This window comes from Euprymna scolopes, chromosome 11, assembly GCF_053919585.1.
Source record: "Euprymna scolopes isolate OS-2025 chromosome 11, ASM5391958v1, whole genome shotgun sequence".
Lineage (NCBI taxonomy): Eukaryota > Metazoa > Mollusca > Cephalopoda > Sepiida > Sepiolidae > Euprymna > Euprymna scolopes.
In genome coordinates, this window is record NC_136492.1 from 15,715,366 (window position 1) to 15,736,133 (window position 20,768).

The following is a 20,768-nucleotide window of genomic DNA, read 5'->3' on the forward strand; positions in this document are numbered from 1 at the left end:
GCTCCTTGACAAGGTTCAAAAGAGAGTCGCAAACCTGATTGGCCCTGAACTGGCATCTAAGCTTCAACCTCTGTCCCATCGACGAAATGTTGCATCCCTCTGCCTTTTCTACAAGTATTTTAGTGATGAATGCTCTGACAAACTGCAATCACTTGTGCCCCCACGACGTGAGCACCCTCGACAAACCCGACAGGCTGTTAAATCCCACCCCCACACTGTAGAGATCCCTAGATGTAAAAGATCTTTCTACTTCAACAGTTTCTTGCTCAGAACCGCTAGACTTTGGAATTCCATTCCAGGTCCCTGCTTCCCCAACAGTACTGACGTGCAGAAGTTCAAGTGTAACGTGAACTGACATCTTGCTGCCCAAATCCCTACATAGTACCCCAGTAGTTGCTGCCCCTGATAGTAGCCCCCTACACCAAAGTGGCAATTTGCCTTGTTTGGGGTGAAAATGTAATAAAAAAAAAAGTTTGTCGGAGGAACCCACGCAATGAATCGTTTTAAGTGTTGAAGGCTTGTTTCGGACAATCCCCACTTTTGCTCTTATGCGAGAATTGGTACAGAAATGCCAGACGTAGAGAGCAGTAGTTCTCAAGTTGTTTTTTCGTGACACTACCAAAAGATGGGTTTTCTCAACTTGGCTAGAAATTCTATACGACTACAAAGCCAACATTCGCACATGCACGGAGTTTTGTTGCGACATCTTGGCTGGTACAACTACCACAACTCTCTCTGCTTTCGACAGGGCTCAAAAGGAGTTTTGAATCTAATGGGTCTCGCTACTTTAATGAAATATGGTCTTATGAGCTGATAAAAATTGTATCTCTTCGACAAGAAGCAAAATTCCACACCTTTATTAATGATCTCTCTAGATGCTGAAAAGCCTTCTACTCTATAAGTTGCATCCTTAGTATCGCTAAATCTTGAAATCCCACCTGTTTTCTGCTCCTTTCACAGTATACTGTACTACTCTATTAGCATTTTTCCACAAACTATTTGTCTGCGGAATTCCCTCCCTGCTCCTATAAACCTAATTCACAAGGTTTAGTGTGCGTTGTTTGATGCGAATATAAGTACATAAAAATGGGGTGGGGACAGATGCTTTAGAGCAGTGGCTATTAACGTGGCGCATGAACTGAGGTTTATTTTTACGAAATATGGTTGAATTGCAGAAAGGACTGTGAATTTCCCTGGTTAGATTTATTACACCATAATTATCGAACATGAAAACGGATAAGGTCTTTTGAAGTCACCAATGTGTATAGCATATACCAGTTATCCATGATTTGTATCTCTTTTCTGTTTCAAAATCTACCGCCACAACGTGACCACGTTCGACAAATACTTACCGTATATTGTCTACACTTTATTGCTATTAAACTTTGTCGATGCAATAGCTTCTACAAAACAGACCATGCAATAGACATCAGGATTTTCTTCAGAACTTTTCCTTCTTCTAGATGGATATTATAACATTGACGAGGGGTACATCTTTCCCAGTGACTCCAGATAACTTCGCTAGAAATTACTACGAGGTGGCTTCAATATGTTATGGACTGTTTAAAAATATAATTCAATTAAGAAAATGTTTTAGGTTTTCTACTTCATTCTTATTAGCTGGACGCTTTTTCATTATCTCTATTTGAGATTTTTTTTGGTAGCTCTAATAACGATTTATCCTTCGAGGTTCATTAAAAAAAAGCAATCGCTGTTGTAAAAAGACACGTACACATACAATCAATAACAGCCGTAGAAGAGACATTTATTTCCTTTTAAATTATTCACGATTCAATCAATATCTACGTCTATCTCACCTTTGACACTTTTGCAACTTTATCCCCCCCCCCGAAAAAAAAGAATGCATATTAACACCGAGATGTAAGGGGTCACTGTGATTTAAGGGCTAGAATTATAGTAAATATACAAAGAGTGGGTTGTTTCAGCAATGCGTTTATTTAAATAGCTTAGAAATGTCTACACGTTGCCATAATTAGGGAAACAAAGACTATGAAGAAATTAACGATTCCATGGGTGGCATTTTTTTTAGGTCACCCTGTGTTATCAATTTCATATCTTTTCCGTCTTTTTTCAGTTTTACACACTCATAGATGAGTAAAGTTCAGAAGAAGAAAAGGTTAAGATTAGGGGAAATTGAGAGAGATGGGGAGGGAGAGAGAGAGAGAAGATGATGCCATTCTATGAAGACTCTTTACCAGAGGAACTGTTTGGTAAATGAGTGACCCTTGTTGACCCCACGTCAGGAATTGCGGGTTTGGAAAACAGCAGAGACCAGCGCATCGCGGAGGCTTTCATGCGGTCCCAACAAGCCCCCCATGAGTCAAACGCCGGTCGCACATCAAGGATTGTGAATTCATAATTGCTTTTGTCAACAGTTCCTCCATCGTAATAGTCGATGATGTAACGGACATCCTTTCCGCACCGATCCACTACCCAATCATGCCGATCAAATGGCAGAGGGTACCTGGAATTAAAGGAAAACAAATTTAAAAACACAGAAAAAAAAACAGTAACAATGGAAAAAGTAACAATTAAAAAGTAACAACAAAAAAAAATAGCAATGGAAAAAATCACAACAAAAAAGTAACAATGAAAAAGTAACAATTAAAAAGTAACAATTCAAAAGAGTAAAAACTTTAAAGTAACAATTAAAAGAGTATCAATGAAAAACATAAAAATGTAACAAACAACAAAAAAGTAACAAACAACAAAAAAGTAACAATAAAAAAGTAACAATTAAAAAAGTAAAAATTTTAAAGTAACAATTAAAAGAGTATCAATGAAAAACATAACAAAAAAGTAACAAACAACAAAAAAGTAACAATTAAAAAGTAACAATTCAAAAGAGTAAAAACTTTAAAGTAACAATTAAAAGAGTATCAATGAAAAACAAACATGTAACAAACAACAAAAAAGTAACAAACAACAAAAAAGTAACAAACAATAAAAAAGTAACAATTAAAAAAAAGTAAAAATTTTAAAGTAACAATTAAAAGAGTATCAATGAAAAACATAACAAAAATGTAACAAACAACAAAAATGTAACAAACAACAAAAAAGTAACAATTTAAAAAGTCACAACAAAAAAGTAACAATGAAAAAGTAACAATAAAAAAGTAACAATTAAAAAGAGTAAAAACTTTAAAGTAACAATTAAAAGAGTATCAATGAAAAACATAACAATAAAGTAACAAACAACAAAAAAGTAACAATTTAAAAAGTACAAACAAAAAAGTAACAATGAAAAAGTATCAATGAATAAAGTAACTGGACCAGTGACATAATGAATAAAGTATTTGGTACTTTGTAAGCTACACTCTTCTGGAGGTTAAAGCTTCAATCCTCAGTGCAGGCAGCACTCAAAAATTGTTGTGGTGGCACCCACTCATTTACATATGTGGATAATATTACACATAAATAACAAAACTCGGTTAGTCTGAGTGTGTGTTGACCAGAAGCAACCGAAGGCCGAGCCGAGAGCAGATATGTTCTCCAACCAAGACTCTCTTACCTGACAACCATTATGTAAATATACTGTAATTATACTTTTCCTAATACAATTCTTATTGATCTACCTTTGTTTGTTGAGTCTTCATTTGTATTGCCTTATACGTTATTTGGTTCAACCTGCAAACATAACAGTTGGCGACGAAGATGAACGTCAAACATAACAATTATTAATACTCACAGTGTGGCCTTCGGGTCAAGATCACAGTGGTGTATCTGTTCTGATGCTGTACTTTATCTATCTGTCCTTTCATGACCGAGAAAATTTTTATTTTAATTTTAGTTCCTATGCAGATTGTCCCTATTTTGGTAGAGCTGGATTTTCACATTATTAAAACATTATGCCAACATAACAAAAATACAATTGCGAATTATTATTCTATCATGGTTGATGAAACGAAAGGAAGCTACCCCCCATGGATCAAATAAAGGATTCCATTTGGAAATCCATGTGCAGTCCTGAGTTTGACAGAATGACCTGTGAGTTCAGCAAGATACACCAAAAAAGATTGCAGATTACATCGATCAAATCGTTATGAGAATAACATTCAAGATCAAAACAGTAGTCTTGAATAATTCAAACTAGTAAGACCCGTGGAAATTCCATGGAATGAGAAATATCTTTAATCAAAAAATATGTTTCGATAAAGCAAATATTTTTCTGGATAGCAAAAGAAATAAGCTTTTTAGACAGAAAACCCAACAACACCTAGCAAATATGAGTTTCTTAATATTTCTATGAAAATAGTATTGTATTTTAAATATAGAACTAACCCAAATGAGATATGGTCCTGGATATGACCCTGAACTATATCCAGTGGTGAGGCCCCAGCTTGCGGGCTTTGAGGAGTGTAGAGCCACCCTTTAATTGCCATTGCTCCAAGGTCCACTCTGACCCGGAATGGTAGTACCTGTAAGGGTCCTAACTATGGGTTAAATAGAAACCAACTTGAAAACAACAAATATATTCTATTAAAAAAATTTTCCTCAAAATCTTTAGATTCGGCATTAAATAACCTGAAAAGGGTTGATATGCCGTAAAACAATCAACCAACCAACCAACCAAATGAGATAAATTAATAAGCATTATCAAATACTTAAAAAGTAATATTGTGCTACATAGTTCAATACAAATAATAAAATCACATTGTAAAAGACAATTTTTGATTTACTCCTTCAGTCCAGCACTTCTTGGCAGACAATATTCTTTTTTTTTCTTTTCTTTCAAATGCTATCTTTTTTTTTTCTTTCGAATGCTCTTGTTTTTTACGTAATGTTTCACTGACTGCATTTTTCGATGCATAACTGCTGTACATCGAAATTACTACAAGTTCCTTTCTCACACCATTGCAACAATAATCATATCACTATTATTGTAATGATATTCGAAAATTGCCAGATTGATCTTTTCAAAGGTCAAACTTTGCAAATTTGGCCATTTTTGAAACAGGTGTATCCCAGCAGAAAGACGTTGCATTGCTCGATGGTGGATGAGGATAACTGCCAAGTAGATTTTACATATGCTCATATTACCTGTTTTTACTGCCCCCTTTCTTTTTTTGTTCCTATTTACTCGCTCCTCCCACAAGGACAGAGCTAGACACAAGGTCAGTTTTTAATGTGGGAGAAAATCCAGCTCCCCAAAGAGGGGCACTCTGGATGGAAACAAAAATAAAAATTGCCTCAATCTAGAAGGATCTCTCCTCCACTGACTGAGGCCAGAAAAGGTGAAATTCAACATCAGAACAGATACTACACTTTGCTCCCAGCCAAAAAGGCCAAGGAGTTGGAAGAATCTAAAATCTTGAAAACTGAGTTAGCATTTTTAACTTTCAATAAAATCGGATATACGTAAGTTTTAAGGCTTTTCTGTCCCCTTGAGTCACACTGTACTGAAGTGGTACTCTCCCAATGCAGGTTGAACCGGCTTCCTCTGAAGGAAAAAAAAATTTCATGGGAGTATGAAATTCACAAGCAGTCCCCAGTCGCATGTATATTTCCATCAGGAGAGATGATGATGTTCTTCTACATAAAGCGCTTGCTATTCCTAAATGGTCACCCATGTGGTGCTAACCAAGCTCATTGTTGCTTAACTTTGGTAATCCAATGAGAACCGGTGTGTCAATGTGATTATGCCGTATACATAGGTCGCATAGAAGTGATGTTATGTAGATATTCGTAACCTCGAGATTCAAAACTATTTTGATTGTCTTTCCTGGAATAAATTTTATGCATATGATTTAAATTTAAGAAGAAGAAACAAAAAAGGGAAAAAGAAAAAGAAAGAAAAAAGAAAAAAAGAAAGGAAAAGAAAAGAAGGAAGAAAGAAAAAGGTGAGGAAAGAGAAGGGTTGATTGATTGTTTTTGTTTTACGGCATATCAACCCTTTTCAGGTTATTTAATGCCGAATCCAGTGATTTTGAAGAAAATTTTTTTAATAGAATATATTTGTTTTTTCCAACTCGGTTTCTATTTAACCCATAGTTGGGACCCTAACAGGTACTACCACTCCGGGTCAGAGTGGACCTGGGAGCGATGGCAATTAAAGGATGGCTCCACACTCCCCAAGGCCCGCAAGCTGGGGCCTCACCATCAGATATAGTTTAAGGTCATATCCACGACCGAAAGAGAAGGAAGCGGAAGAAAGGAAAAGAAAGGAAGAGAGAGAAAAGAAAGAAAAGGAAAAGAAAAAAGAAAAGGGGGAAAGAAAAAGAAAAGAAAATGAAGAAAGAAAAGGAAAAGGAACCAAAAAAAGAAGGATATGAAAAAAGAAAAAGAAAGAAAAGGAAAGGAATAAAGAAGAAGAAGAACAAGAAGAAGAAGAAGAGTATGATAATTCAGATCAGATAGCCGAGGAATTCTTCAGCCAGTTCCAAATATAGAAACAAAAATGTGATAAAAACGGCTAACGCCGTCGTTGTATATAATTTCTAGGAAATATGTTCATCACTGCCAAAATTGTTTGAATCCATTAAAATATTATATCAACCTTAAAAGAGAAATTGCCTTCTTCAATTGTTATCGAGGCATTATCACGCTGAATAATGGCTTTAGGATAAAAGAAAGAAATCTTTTTTTAATACTGATTATCTTTTTGTTTTTAGTTTTTTTGGTTTTTGTTTTTAAATTCTTTTGTGCAGAATGGCATTCTGTGAATACATTTCCTGAAAGGTGTTTTCTTTGAAAAGTAATAATTAATGAGAAAAATGTCTAAAGATTTTTAAAGAAACAATTGCAAAGAGCCTCTTCTTCGAGTTTTTTTTTTTTTTTTTTTTACAACCGGAATGCTGTATATCTGTTCTTCGTCCATACCGTTTTATGAATTTGAATCTCGGCATAGAAACACTTGCCATACCTAGCCACACGCAAGTGCTATGATATGGCAAAACATCTGCCTGGACAGGAAACGCACACAGCGCACACGCACACACACACACACACACGCACACAGCACACACACACACACACACACACAGCACAGCACAGACACACGCACACACACACACAGCACACAGACACGCACACACAGCACATGCGCGCATGCACACACGCACGTACACAGACAAGCGTACACACAGCACACACACAGCACACTCACCAAGCACACACAGCACACACACCACACACACACACACACACACACACTTATCAGGTCGATGCAAAAGTTGTTTTTTTTCTGCCGGTTTGTAGAAATGGCATTTTAAACGATTGTAATTTATTTTATGCATATTGTTATTACTTAAACGTATCACAACGATTAATTTATAACATTTTTCTTTCACATTATTAAAATATCATTCATCTATAACATAAATCTCACCTGTCTGTTTAAATATATATATATGTCTGTCTAAAACTTTCAACAGAGGCCACTGATTTTCACGAGATCAGTGTCATTTTGAAGCTCGACCCTTCGGACGACAAATATCGAAAAATTGGCTAAAACCATTAATTCCTTCATCCTCAACTGTTATTACTTAAACATATCAACATGATTAATTTATAACTTCTTTCTTTCAGGTTATTAAAGAATTATTTCTATTTTTCTGCAATATTCTCATCTATGTTGACCGAAAACAACCTTCTTTATCTTCTATATGTATAAAGGGCAAAATGTGTGTGTGTGTGTGTGTGTGTGTGTGTGTATGTGTGTGTGTGTGTGTGTGTGTGTGTGTGTGTGTGTGTGTGTGTGTGTGTGTGTGTGTGTTTGTATGTCTTGCAAAAATTTCTGACGGACACGTCGGAACGTGACGAAACCGGTATCGCTTTAAACCTTGATCTTTCGGATGAAAAATATCGAAAAATTGGCCAAAAACATTAATTCTTACACCCTCAAGTGGACAGTTTTCTACAAGGAAGGGGTCCCTCTTTTTCGCCGATATTTTCGCAAGTCATCGACTCCTTTCGATTGACTAGACTTAATTTCAACGTTCGCGACTTCTGGTTTTGCCACGGAGGCATAAGCTAAGATATTACATTTCTTTTTTTTTACATTCTTTTTCTCCTTCGTGTTACAGGTTCCAGCCTGCCTGCCTACTGCTGTTTTGACCCCCCCTCCATCCTCCACCCCGCTACTACCACTTTTTTTATTCAGGCTTCCTTACTACATCATCTACACACACCCGGGCAACACCGGGTACCCCGACTAGTTTAATAGAAAGGAAGTCGTCTCACATCATGATAATGTTCGTCCTCAAGCAGCATTACTGACCAACGATCTCTTAGGAGAATTTGGTTGAGAAATCTTGTCACGTCCTTCGTGTTCTACTGATCTAGCTCCCTCAGATTATCACTCATTTTGAGGATTACAAAACCATTTAACGTCATGATTCACGTTCCACATCAAAATCGAAATAATTTTACAAGCGAAACATTTATAAACTCGTTGACAATATGGAATCAAAAATATAAAATCCCTTGCCAATCCTAAATATATCCCTGCTGTTCATTTCTTTGGTTAATCGTTATTAACTACCACGCCTTGCTTAACAGTCATCTGGTTCTTTTGTTTTCATCATCTTAATTACGACCACACTATCCTTTGTTTGTTTACATCCGTAAGCCTATTTCTACTTTCGTTCCACATCAAAATCTACATAATTTTACAATTGAGGCATTTTTAAACTCGTTGACAATATGGAATCAAGTTATAGAGAGCAAAGGTCGTTTTTGTGATGAATAAAGATTTTCAAAAACAGATTTTCATTTTCAAAATTAAATTTTAAATCGGCAAGAATTTTTGCACCAACCTTATATTTATTGAAACTTTTGCTCTGTTAATTGCTCATGAAGATTAAAATTTGTTAAAAATCTTTCCATTTGCTTCTTTTCTCAGAAAAAAAAAAAAAAAAAAAAAAAACATATCTGTGTATAAGTAGAAAATGATTCAAACTAAATGATGAGTCATGAAGAACTCTTCGGATCATTTGATCTCAAGTGTTTGTTTTAGGATGGGACATCCGGGTTTTAACAGATTAATTAGTAGATTCTTTATATTGGCCTACTTTAATTGTTTTTGTTTTGTTTTTTGTTTTTGTGAGGGGGCAAATTTATTCAATTGTTTAGTATATATTGTTTATTTGGAATTAATGTGGATCCACAAGGATTAAGTGTACAAAAGCTATTAACTGAAAAGATTACAAAGATGCAAGTGGAGCTTACTAACCGGTGGTGTTCAATCTGGAGTACTAGTACGCTCTGCACACTACTAGTACTCCTGCTAATTCTACAGTATTACAATACTGTTTCATTGAGAGTGTTATCTATAGTACTTTAAAAGTCTATAATGTAGGTAAGTTTTTTAACAGATTAATTAGTAAATTCTTTATACTGGCCTAGTTTAATTTGGCTTTTTTTGCTTTGTTTATTTTTTTTTGAGGGGGGGGGTCTGTTTTCTTTTGTTTATAGAGAGCAAAAGTTGTTATTTTCACAAATAAAGGTTACGATAAATATTATTAAATTCTTATCTACAGACACATGTGTTTCATCCTTTTTACCAAGAATCATCAGAGTGGAGGATGATTGCTCTGCCTGTCGCATGATTCAAAACATTTTTTTAAATTTTGTACGAACACTTAGGATGATGCGGCCACCAAACGAAGCACATTGAAGGGAGAGAATTTAGATCTTTTTATGTCTATGATATCCTTCAAGTCCAATGTAAACAAGTTCTTGTTGCGCCGTCCCCTTAAATAATTCAAATTCTACTCAATGTATATCATTAACGATTACTAAACTACCACCTTACATTCATTAACCCTTATCTTTGAGCGGCGACTCGCTTGTTAAAAAAAAAAAAAAGAAAGAAACTTGAAAAGAATAAAAGGTAGAACGAGCTGGGAAAGATGAATTTTGTAGACAGTAAGCATTCCTGACCTATGTAAGGCAGATAAGACCACATCAGTCTCATTCACGGTATGCAACATTATTAGAAATTGTTATACTTATACATAGAAAGTATGAGGTGCTTCAATAAGTTTCCAGACTTTTTTCGTACGGACATTTTTATTAATAGTACACACATGAAACCAGTTCCCTTCAAAGTAATCTCCTCCGGCTGCAATGCACTTGTTGTACCATTCCAACAACTTCTGGAAGTTCCATGGAAATCCTCTTGCGTGAGCGTGTCAATGATTTGCGCCACAGCCTCCTTCATCTCCTCAATTGTCTCATAACGACAGCCTCTAAGGTTTCCATTGAGCTTAGGGAATAATCAAAAGTCACAGGAAGCAAAGTCTGGTCTCTAGGGAGAATAAGGAACTGTCTTGATGCCCATTTCGGTCATATAGTCTGTGACAAGTATGGAGCACCCTTGGGACAAACTTTGAGAAAATATTCTGCATCTTCAGTTCCTCGCGAATAATTGTGTGCACAGTTCCCACACTGACATCAAACTGTGCACTTATTGTCTCTATAGACACTCGACGGTTCTTATCCATGAAATTCTTTATTTGGCCAATCAACTCTGGTGTTCTGACTTCTTTACTTCTCCCACACCACTCATTATCCCTCACAGACTCCCTGCCTTCCTTGAATCTCTTATGCCACTCAAAAACTGATACTAGATTCATGCAAGATTGTCCGAAAGCAGTCTGAAGCATTCCATACATTTCTTTGGCGTTTTTTTCTAAGTTTAAAACAGAATTTATTGCATATCATTCTTCTAAAGTGTCCTCACGTCCAGATTGTATTTTTGAAATGCAGCAATTGTGACAATCAGGCTTTAGTAGGGTGCAATCCAATTCCTGCTGTAGCTGTTCATTTGAACCTGAAATCATAAAAATTGGTCAGTCTTCTCATAAGATGGATAGCAGTGACATACTGAATTATCAAAAGTCTACGACAATTTTAAATGCCTATGCAAAAAAGGTCTGGAAACTTATTGAAGGCACTGTGTATATCGTTTACCAATCATATATTGCATTCTCATCCACCCGAGGCAGCATGTCATTAAATTACACTTAATGGAGAGGTCTCCATGGGAAGGGACAAATCTATGATGCATCCCAAGTGAAGAAGAGGGGTCGATACGGGACTGGCCAATCTATGATGCATCTCAAATGGAGAGAATGGTCGATACAGAACGGGCCAATCTATAATTTATCCCAAGTGGGTCCTCCATATTAAATCCAAAATTGTGTCATATTCCAATCTTGCAAGAAATTCAGTAAATGGCAATAAATATTAACTGCGACAATATTTTCTGATTATGGTTGCATCTGACTACCTCGACGTAGTTGGTAGGGAAATTAATTGAAATATTTGCCCAATATATGCGCGAAAGCTCGGGAGAAAATTTGTTCTCCGCCTAAAGCCAAATGTATGCCAGCAATCATTTTTCATAGATTGAAATATTTACAGCATTTGAGCAATCGTTGACCGTCTCCCTATTTCTGGCCCCTTCCTTGTCCGGCTTTATTTTTATCTCACTCATCTTTCTCTCCATCCTTCTTTCTGTTTCCCTCTCTCTCTTTCTATTTTTTCCTCTCACCTCTCTCTCCACCTTTCCTTCTCTTTTCCTTCCATCCTCTTTCTCCACTTCTCTTTAACCCTTCCTCTCATCCCTAGCTCTTCCTCTCACACTTTACTCCCTCATTCCCTGCTTTTCTCACTTTCTCCCCCACTCTTCCTCTCTATCCCTCTTTATTTTATCCTCCCCCCCCCCCACCTTTCTCTCTGGCTCTCTTTTTGTTTCCTCCCACTTTATTCCTCTCATTTCTCTCTCTTTCATCTCTTTCCCTCACATAACTCTCTCTCCTCCCTCTCTCTTTATTCTCTGCCTCATTCCTTATTCCCCTCTCTCTCTCTCTCTCTGTTTCCCCCTCCCTCTCTCCCACACTGCTTTTCTCTTATTTCCCCTTTCTCTTTCCTCCTTCCCCTACTCCCTATTTTTATCCCACCTACAATTCACACCACCTCTTTCTGTTTCCCCTTCTATTTCTCTTTATCTTTCCCTCCTACTTCGTCTCTCAACCTTTCCTTCTCTTTCACCCTCCTTCCTTCATACCTGCCTCTTTCAATCCTCTTCTCCTTCCTCTTTCACATCCTGCTTCTTTTTATCACCAGACTCTCTCCCACCACTTTCTCTTTCACCCTCCCTCTCTCTTAACTACCTTTCTCTTTCCTCCATTTTTCACCCTATCTCTTTCTCCTCCCCTCCTTCCCTCTCCCATTCTACTTGTTTTTTTTCTTTTTCTCTTTCCTCCCTCCCCAACTCAATTTTATCCGACCTATCTTTCACTCCACCTCTTTCTCTTCCCCTCACACCTCTTCTCTCTACTTCTCTTTCTCTTTCATTCTACCTCCGCCACACCTGCCTCTTTAAATCTTCTGCTCCTTCCTCTTTCCAACCCTGCTTCTCTCTTTCCCCTATCTCTCTCTCCATCTTTTTTCTCTCTCCCTTTGCCATCTCTCTCTTAACCTCCTTTCTCTTTCCCCATCTATATCCCTGTGGTTTTCTCCTCCTCCAGCCTCTCCCACTCTGCTTTTCTCTTCCCACCTCTCTCTCCTTCTTTCCCTATATTTCACTTTTTTAAGTTTCCCCCTCTCTTTCTCCTTATCATTCCCTCACACTTCCTCTCTCTACCTCTTTTACTCTTTCACTCCCCCTGCTCCAAAACTGCCTCTTTCAATCTTCTTCACCTTCCTCTTTCCCACTCTGCTTCTCTCTCTCTCTCTTTCCTATTTCTCTTTCTACCTCTCTTTCCCTTTCATCCTCCCTCTCTCTTGACTCCCTTTCTCTTTCCTCCATTTCTCTCCCTCTCTTTTTCTTCTCCTCTCCCTCTCTACCTCTTTTTCTTTTACTCACTATATCTCTCGCAATACAAGAAGCTGGTTTCTCCAAGACTGGGTCAACATATAAAACGCAATTAATCACTTAACTGGTGAGAAATGTCTATGGACTATGATGCGTGGCAGCGGCGTTGCATTTCTTCGTGTCTGATAAATGACTCCCGACTTGTCAAGCCATTGCAGAAAACCATAAAATCTGCACCTCTTCCCCCCCCCCCACCTCTGACGGTTACTTTTCCAATTCTCAGACAAGCACTTTGTATTTCACAGCTTTATTTATTAATTTATTTCATTTTTATGGATTTTTTTTTTTTGCCGGGGTGGGGGGGGGGCACTAAATCGGATTTAATCATAGATGAAACCGATTTTATGCAAATGACATAAACAATTACCTGCCATCTAAATTCATACGATTCCCTACCAACAGATAAACCGCTTTATATGAGAAACGGTCGATTTCATCAAATGAGGTGAGAACCAAAACAATCTCAATAAAACGTTTCAAAACATATTTTTTAAAAATGTAAAAATATTATGTAGAATACATTTTTAAAAAAATGTAGAAATATTATGTAGAACATATTTTTTTAAAAAAATATGGAAATATTATGTAAAACATATTTTTAAAAATTAAGAAATATTATGTAGAACATATTTTTAAAAAAATGTAGAAATATTACGTAGAACATATTTTTTTTTTTAATTTAGAAGTATTATGTACACCATATATAAAAAAAATCAGAAATATTACGTAGAACATATTTTTTTTTAAATGTGGAAAAATTATGTAGAATATATTTTTTTTAATTTAGAAATGTTATGTAAAACATATTTTAAAAATGTAGAAATATTATGTAAAACATTTTTTTAAAATGTAGAAATATTATGTAGAACCTATTTTTTAAAAAATGTAGAAATATTATATAGAACATATTTTTTTAATGTAGAAATATTATATAGAACATATTTTTTTTAATGTAGAAATATTATGCAGAACATATTTTTTTTAAATGTAAAAAAATTATGTAGAACATATTTTTTTTTAAAATGTAGAAATATTATGTAAAACATATTTTTAAAAAATGTACAAATATTATGTATAACATATTAACAAAAATTTAGAAATATTATGTAAAACATATTCTTTAAAAAATGTAGAAACATTATGTAAATTTTTTTTAAATGTAGAAATATTATGTAAAACATAATTTTGGAAAGAATGTAGATATATTATGTAAAACATATTTAAAAAAATGTAAAAATATTATGTAGAACACATTTTTTAAAAAATGTAGAAACATTATGTAAAACATTTTTTTTTTAATTTAGAAATATTATGTAGAACATATTAAAAAATGTAGAAATATTATGTAGAACATATTTTTTTTAAATGTAGAAATATTATGTATAACATATTAACAAAAATTTAGAAATATTATGTAAAACATATTCTTAAAAATTGTACAAACATTATGTAAACATTTTTTTTTAAATGTAGAAATATTATGTAAAACATGTTTTTAAATGTAGAAATATGTAAAACACATTTTCTAAATGTAGAAATATTATATAAAACATTTTTTTTTAAAATGTAGAAGTATTATGTAAAACATATTTAAACAAAATGTAGGAATATTATGTAGAACATATTTAATAAAATGCAGAATTTTTTTTAATGTATAGATATTATGTAAAACATGTTTTGAAAGAATATAGAAATATTATATAAAACATTTTTTTAATGTAGAAATATTATGTAAAACATTTTTTAAAAAAATGTAGAAATATTATGTAAAACATTTTTTATTTTAATGTAGAAACATTATGCAAAACATATTTATTTTTTTAATGTATAAATATTATATAAAACATGTTTTGAAAGAATATAGAAATAATATATAAAACATTTTTTTAATGTAGAAATATTATGTAAAACATTTTTTAATGTAAAAACATTATGTAAAACATATTTGTTTTTTTAAATGTAGAAATATTATGTAAAACATATTTTTTAAAAATGTAGAAATATTATGTAAAACATTTTTTTTTAATGTAGAAACATTATGTAAAACATATTTGTTTTTTTAAATGTAGAAATATTATGTAAAACATATTTTTTAAAAATGTAGAAATATTATGTAAAACATATTTTTAAAAAATCTAGAGCTACTACCCTTAGGAATCTATCAGAGAAAAATGATTTAATAATTAAGAAGACATTTCTAGCTATACCGTAGCTGGAGATCTGGTGAAGTAGACCTTCATGCCATACTCTATCAAAGGCCTTTGATATGACAAGAGCAACTACCATAGAAAGGAAGCCTCTGCCAAGAGTTTCACTAATCCTAGAAGAAATAACCATAAGCACATCCGCTGTAGACCTAACAGAACGGAAAACATATTGCATGTCACTAAGAAAGTTATTTTTGCTGAGGTGGTTGACTACTTCTCTATTTAACACAAATTCTAGTAACTTACTCATGATGCACAGGAGACTTACTGGTCTGTACTGAGAGGAAGATGACCGATCATCTGAATTCTTAAGATTCCAGTTTCTTTTCATCTCGTACATAATGGTTGTAGCTAAAAATGCTATTTCAAAGTTAATCATAAAAATGACTTCTGACAACCAGAGTCTCATACAAGTCTCATTTAATAAATACATTAAAAAGAAAAAACTCTATAAAAACTATATTACAAAAAAACTATATAAAATCTATCTATATATCTATAAAAGTGAACGTGCCTGTGTGTCTGTCTGTGTGTCTGTCTGTCTGTGTACATTTCCCTATGCAATAACTCTTGTCAATTTTTAGTCTATAGACTCGAAATTTGATATACAGGGTACTGAGATTTGGGAAAATCTATGTGATCGGTTTTCGTCCAGAAATTTGGCTGTTAAGGGGTCAAAGTTCAACGATTTGACCTTTGAGAACTCTACCAAACTCCTCCGACAATTTGGAGTCTAAACACTTGAAAGTTTAGATATAGGTTCCTTGGACATGGATCAAACTTAATAACTTGATTTGAGCCCAAAACAATAAATTTTAAGTGGTCATAATAGAAGTCAACGTTAAAAAAATTTACCTTTTTTTTTTCTTTTTTTCTCAGCATACACCTCCAAACACCCGGGCAACGCCGGCCACCCATGCTAGTACATCTACAAAAGTGAAAATGTGTGTGTGTGTGTGTGTGTGTGTGTGTGTGTGTGTGTGTGTGTGTGTCTGTATATTAAATTACTCTGTCAATTTTCGGTCCACAAACTCGAGATTTGACATAAGGGTTTTGAGATTTGGGAAACTCTTTTTAATCGGTTTCCAGCCAGAAATTTGGCTGTTAAGGGGTCAAAGTTCAATGATTTAACCTTTCCGAACTCTACTAAACTCCTCCGCCAATTTTGGGTCTAAACACTTGGGATTTTAGATATAGGTTACTTGGACATGGATCTAACTTTATAATTTGATTTGGGTCCAAAACAATAAATGTTAAGGCGTCATAATTGGGGTCAAAGTTTTTTTTAAAATCGACCTCTGCGGTATCTACCAAATTACTCAGTTAATTTTTGATCTAAACATTTAAAATTTTACATAAAGTGTATTCAGACATAGGGCAAGCTTTTTAATCGTTTTTTTTTTATGCTGAAAATTTGGCTTTATAGGGGTCAAAGTTCGACAGATTTTACCTTTGCGGTCTCTAGAAAACTATTAAGCCAATTTTGGATCTAAACATTTGAAATTTTAAATAAAGGATATTCAGACATGCAGCAAGCTTTTTAATCAGTTTTTGGGCGAAAATTTGGCTGGCAAGAGGTCAAAGTTTACATAGTTGAACTTTTGCAGTCTCTCTACCAAACTCCTCTGCGAGTTTTTCGTCTATTTTAGATGTAGGTTACTTAGACATGGCTCAAACATTTTGATTTGATTTGAGCCCAAAACAATAAATGTTAAGAGGTCAAAATTGGGGTCAAAGTTAAAAAAAACATTTGACGTCTGCTGTCTCTACCAACTTTTCTCTATAGTAGTTAAGGAAGCCTATTATATAGAAAGGCATTACCGTACATATTCACACTTTTTAATATACACATATGCACGTAAAGTTATGAACAGTACATAGGGCCCGTGCAAAGCTGGGTGGAACTGCTAGTATATATAAAAGACTAAAAAAGTAATATCAATGAGTAAGAGAATGATTGCCAACAACGGCACAATTTCTATGTTTACATGAAGCCTGTAATTAATCTTATGGAAATACAATAATTTCATATATGAAGCTGATAGCCGATGCATTGTCCCCAGCAACTTATTTTCATAAAGATAAAAACAATACAAAGATTATGTTCTGTAAATTTTGTAATCCACTAATAGTTGATGAATGACTCCTAAAATTTGATACAACATATAGTCATGAGCAACGTCATAAGTTACTTCCATTGCGGTAGATTATCTCCCTTGTTTCAGAACTGTTTAGTTTAGAGATAACTATAAATAGTTATCTATGTTCGTATCGACGTTATCATTAGCTGAATAAGGATTCATAACTAATGACGTAAGCTCGGGTTTTTGTTACGTGTATTTTTATTAAAAACTAGCAAGTCTACCCAGCATTGCCCGGGGGGGGGGGTTTAAAGGTGTAACATAACTTCTAACCTCCTCTCTTCCCCCGCTCTTTCATTTTCCTCCTCCCTGCCCCTCTTTCTATTTTGCCCAGCCCGTTCCTCTCTCTGAACATACACGTGCACACAACTTGAGAAAGGAAAATAAGAGAAATAAATCTGTAAAAGGAAAAATAAATTAGAGTTATTTCCATCTATATGATAATATCAAAAGATGTGTATAAGTCTTGCGAACATTAACCGTTAATGACCTGATGCATGATGTAGACGATTACCAAAATATTTACTGTTAATTTTAGATGGCGGCATACTGAATGTAAACAATGGACAGTTGCTATCTAAAGGTATCTGGCATCTATTCACATACTGAACTAATACGTACAAGGCGTGTTTGCATCAATTCCCAATTTATTTATGACATTATCTTCATTTATTTATGACTGAACAAGTTAGTTCAACAATGTCATAAAGGGTTAAATGAAACTAGCAGTACGCCCAGCATTGCCTGGTCATAAGATACACTTAAATACGATATTTTAATTCATGCAGATTATGTGTTTATTATTATAGAGACAATTCTCTATCACTTATTACAAGCCGCGTGTGCATAGTCCCCGTCTGGTGCTGCATATGAGATGACGCCACAAAAAAAGTGAAGAAATGATGAATGTGAGAAGTGTGAAGGGCCAACGTTGCCTTCACATTTTCACCAAGTTCCAGAAAAATCTAATGGATGGGGCAAAAGTTAAAAATGTCATTTTTTGCAATTTTGGTACATTTGTGACCCCTTTTGAGCTCCTAGGAACGCTGAATCCCAGTGAAAATGGGCAAACGGTGCGGTTTCACGCCTTAAGACATGTATATTTGAATTCAGCACCATGGAAAACCACCATATAGACATACATATCAAGTTTTTGAGTAATATGAAAAAAGAGCTCCAAAAAGGCATGTTTTTTTTTAGACCTAAAAGTCCCAGAGGGATGCAAACTAAAATTGTCTGGGCAGTCCAGTTGGAATTCTTCGGTGAGGGGCGCCTCATGCAATTAAAAAAAAAAAAAAAACGCCATTACACCTAAGCGAATAAAAGCCCGTTCTCTCTGAAACATAGTGATATGGGAATAATAAATTCCCCAGCAGTCTCTGACGATGTTAGGATTTAAAGCTTGTGGGAAGATGTTGAGGTTCTCCTACATACGGCATCTGGTATTCCTAAATGGTAACTCATCTGCTATTGACCAATCTACGCGTTGCTTAATTTTGGTAATCTAACGAGAATCAGTGTACCAACGTGATTATGTTGCCTAGCAATAAACTAAGATTGGTAGAAGGGTAATTTATCTTGCCTTTGGTAACACTCATTTGATAATAAAAAATTCAAAAATACCGAAAGATGAGGATGATGCTTCTGGGAAGTTCATTCTTCCAATCATCATTCAAACATGGTAGTGTTTGAATGATGATTTGAACTTATCTCAACACTCTGCTGTAATTCAAGTGAAATATTTTTAGTCGCATGCAAGCGACTCTATAAGTCGGTCGGTCGGTCTGTCCGTAACACTTTTGTGCTTGGCCTTTTTGGTTAAGATCAAAGGTATGTTGTTAATAGATGCTGTTCTTAGAATTATTTTGATTGTAATTTTCATTTTCACGAAATAAATTATATATAAAGATCAAAGTGTAGTATCTGTTCCGGTAGATACTACAAGCAAAGACCATATGTGGGAACAACTCAACATATAAGACTTTGGTCAATGTAGGGGCAACCCTTCATACCAATTGTCATTATTCAGCTCCCCTACTCCCCGGGGAGTTGGTCCCCATTTCCCCTTCACTCCTCACATTAAAAATCGGCCTTGTGCCTAATTTGCTCGGTGGGGGAGCAAATAAATACCCTTTTCTTGGCCTTTTGGCCAAGATCAAAGTGTAGTATCTGTTCCGGTAGATACTACAAGCAAAGACCATATGTGGGAACAACTCAACATATAAGACCTTGGTCAATGTAGGGGCAACCCTTCATATCAATTGTCACTATTCAGCTCCCCTACTCCCCGGGGAGTTGGTCCTCATTTCCCCTTCACTCCTCACATTAAAAATCGGCCTTGTGCCTAATTTGCTCGGCGGGGGAGCAAATAAATACCCTTTTCTTGGCCTTTTGGCCAGGATCAAAGTGTAGTATCTGTTCCGGCAGATACTGCAAGCAAAGACTATATGTGGGGGGCGACCCCACATATAAGACCTTGGTCAATGTAGGGGCAACCCTTCATACCAATTGTAACTATTCAGCTCCCCTACTCCCCAGGGAGTTGGTCCCCATTTTCCCTTCAATCCTCACATTAAAAATCGGCCTTGTGCCAAATTTGCTCAGCGGGGAAGCAAATAAATACCCTTTTCTTAGTGTTTTGGCGCAGATCAAAGTTTAGTATCTGTTCTTCCTACATGCTGTACTTATTGTGATATAAAGCTTTTCTTTGCCTTTTGACAAGATCAAAGTGTAGTATTTGTTCTTACTACTTGCTGTACTTATGTTTGTAACTTTGTGATATAAAGTAGGGGATCACTTTTCTGTATTAATTTAATGTAAAATGATCACCCACTTCACAACAAGTCAGTCTCAAAGTCATTCAAGTTGTTTATGAAGGATTCCAGTTATTTTTTAAGCATTCAAGTCATTCTTAAGGTCATTCAATTCATCCTTAAGTTCATTAAAGTCATTCTAAGTCATTTACTTTTTATTTATTTAAGTCATTTCAGCCCATTTTTCGGTCATTTTAGTTTATCTTTAAGAATTTCATGTGAATCTTACATTCACGCATTCATTCATTACATGAGAGCACGCGACTAATGGCTATCGGACTTGTTTTTCATTCTTTTACTTTTAAATAGTTTTCTTGAAAAATAATCAATATTTTTTAGCAAACTCCTTCAACAAATGTCTTCTATAAATAAACAAATAAACGTTTCCATTAATAAGACAAAAGTTAGCTTTTTTTAAAAAAACAAACAAATAGTGAGCAATTCTACAATGTTAAATTTTCTTCTCGAGGTAAGAATGATTCCGATTTTTGGTAATTTTTGCAATTCAATTCCCAACCTGGTTTATCATCTAACCACTTCGGAACGAGTTCAAGACAAACAAATTTATACTCAATCAGGACGAAAGAATTTTGTTTTCTTTTCATTCCGAAACAGAAAATTACTTTTGAAACTCACTGACATTTGTCCTTAGCACAACGGACGAAATTACTTACATTATTTTCATAAACATTTCCAAAAGATTTTTGAGGCAGAATTTCTCCGTTTTTCTAGAATCTTATAGCCAAGATTGAAAGTTAAGAAC

At 34.9% G+C, this 20,768-nt stretch overlaps 1 protein-coding gene and 2 pseudogenes across 1 annotated transcript in view; 2 read left to right on the top strand and 1 right to left on the bottom strand.

The window, feature by feature from the left end:
* Window positions 1-1,744: 1,744 nt before the first annotated feature.
* LOC145287768 (holocytochrome c-type synthase-like) overlaps window positions 1,745-20,768 on the bottom strand; it is a 215,368-nt gene continuing 196,344 nt past the window's right edge. Inside the window, exon 6 of the mRNA XM_080135590.1 lies at window positions 1,745-2,485. Within this exon, the coding sequence (XP_079991716.1) occupies window positions 2,200-2,485 (286 nt within the window). The 3' untranslated portion in view covers window positions 1,745-2,199. The remainder of the gene's footprint in view (window positions 2,486-20,768) is intronic.
* LOC145288430 (U2 spliceosomal RNA) lies at window positions 19,321-19,446 on the top strand (annotated as a pseudogene).
* Window positions 19,567-19,693, top strand: LOC145288441 (U2 spliceosomal RNA; annotated as a pseudogene).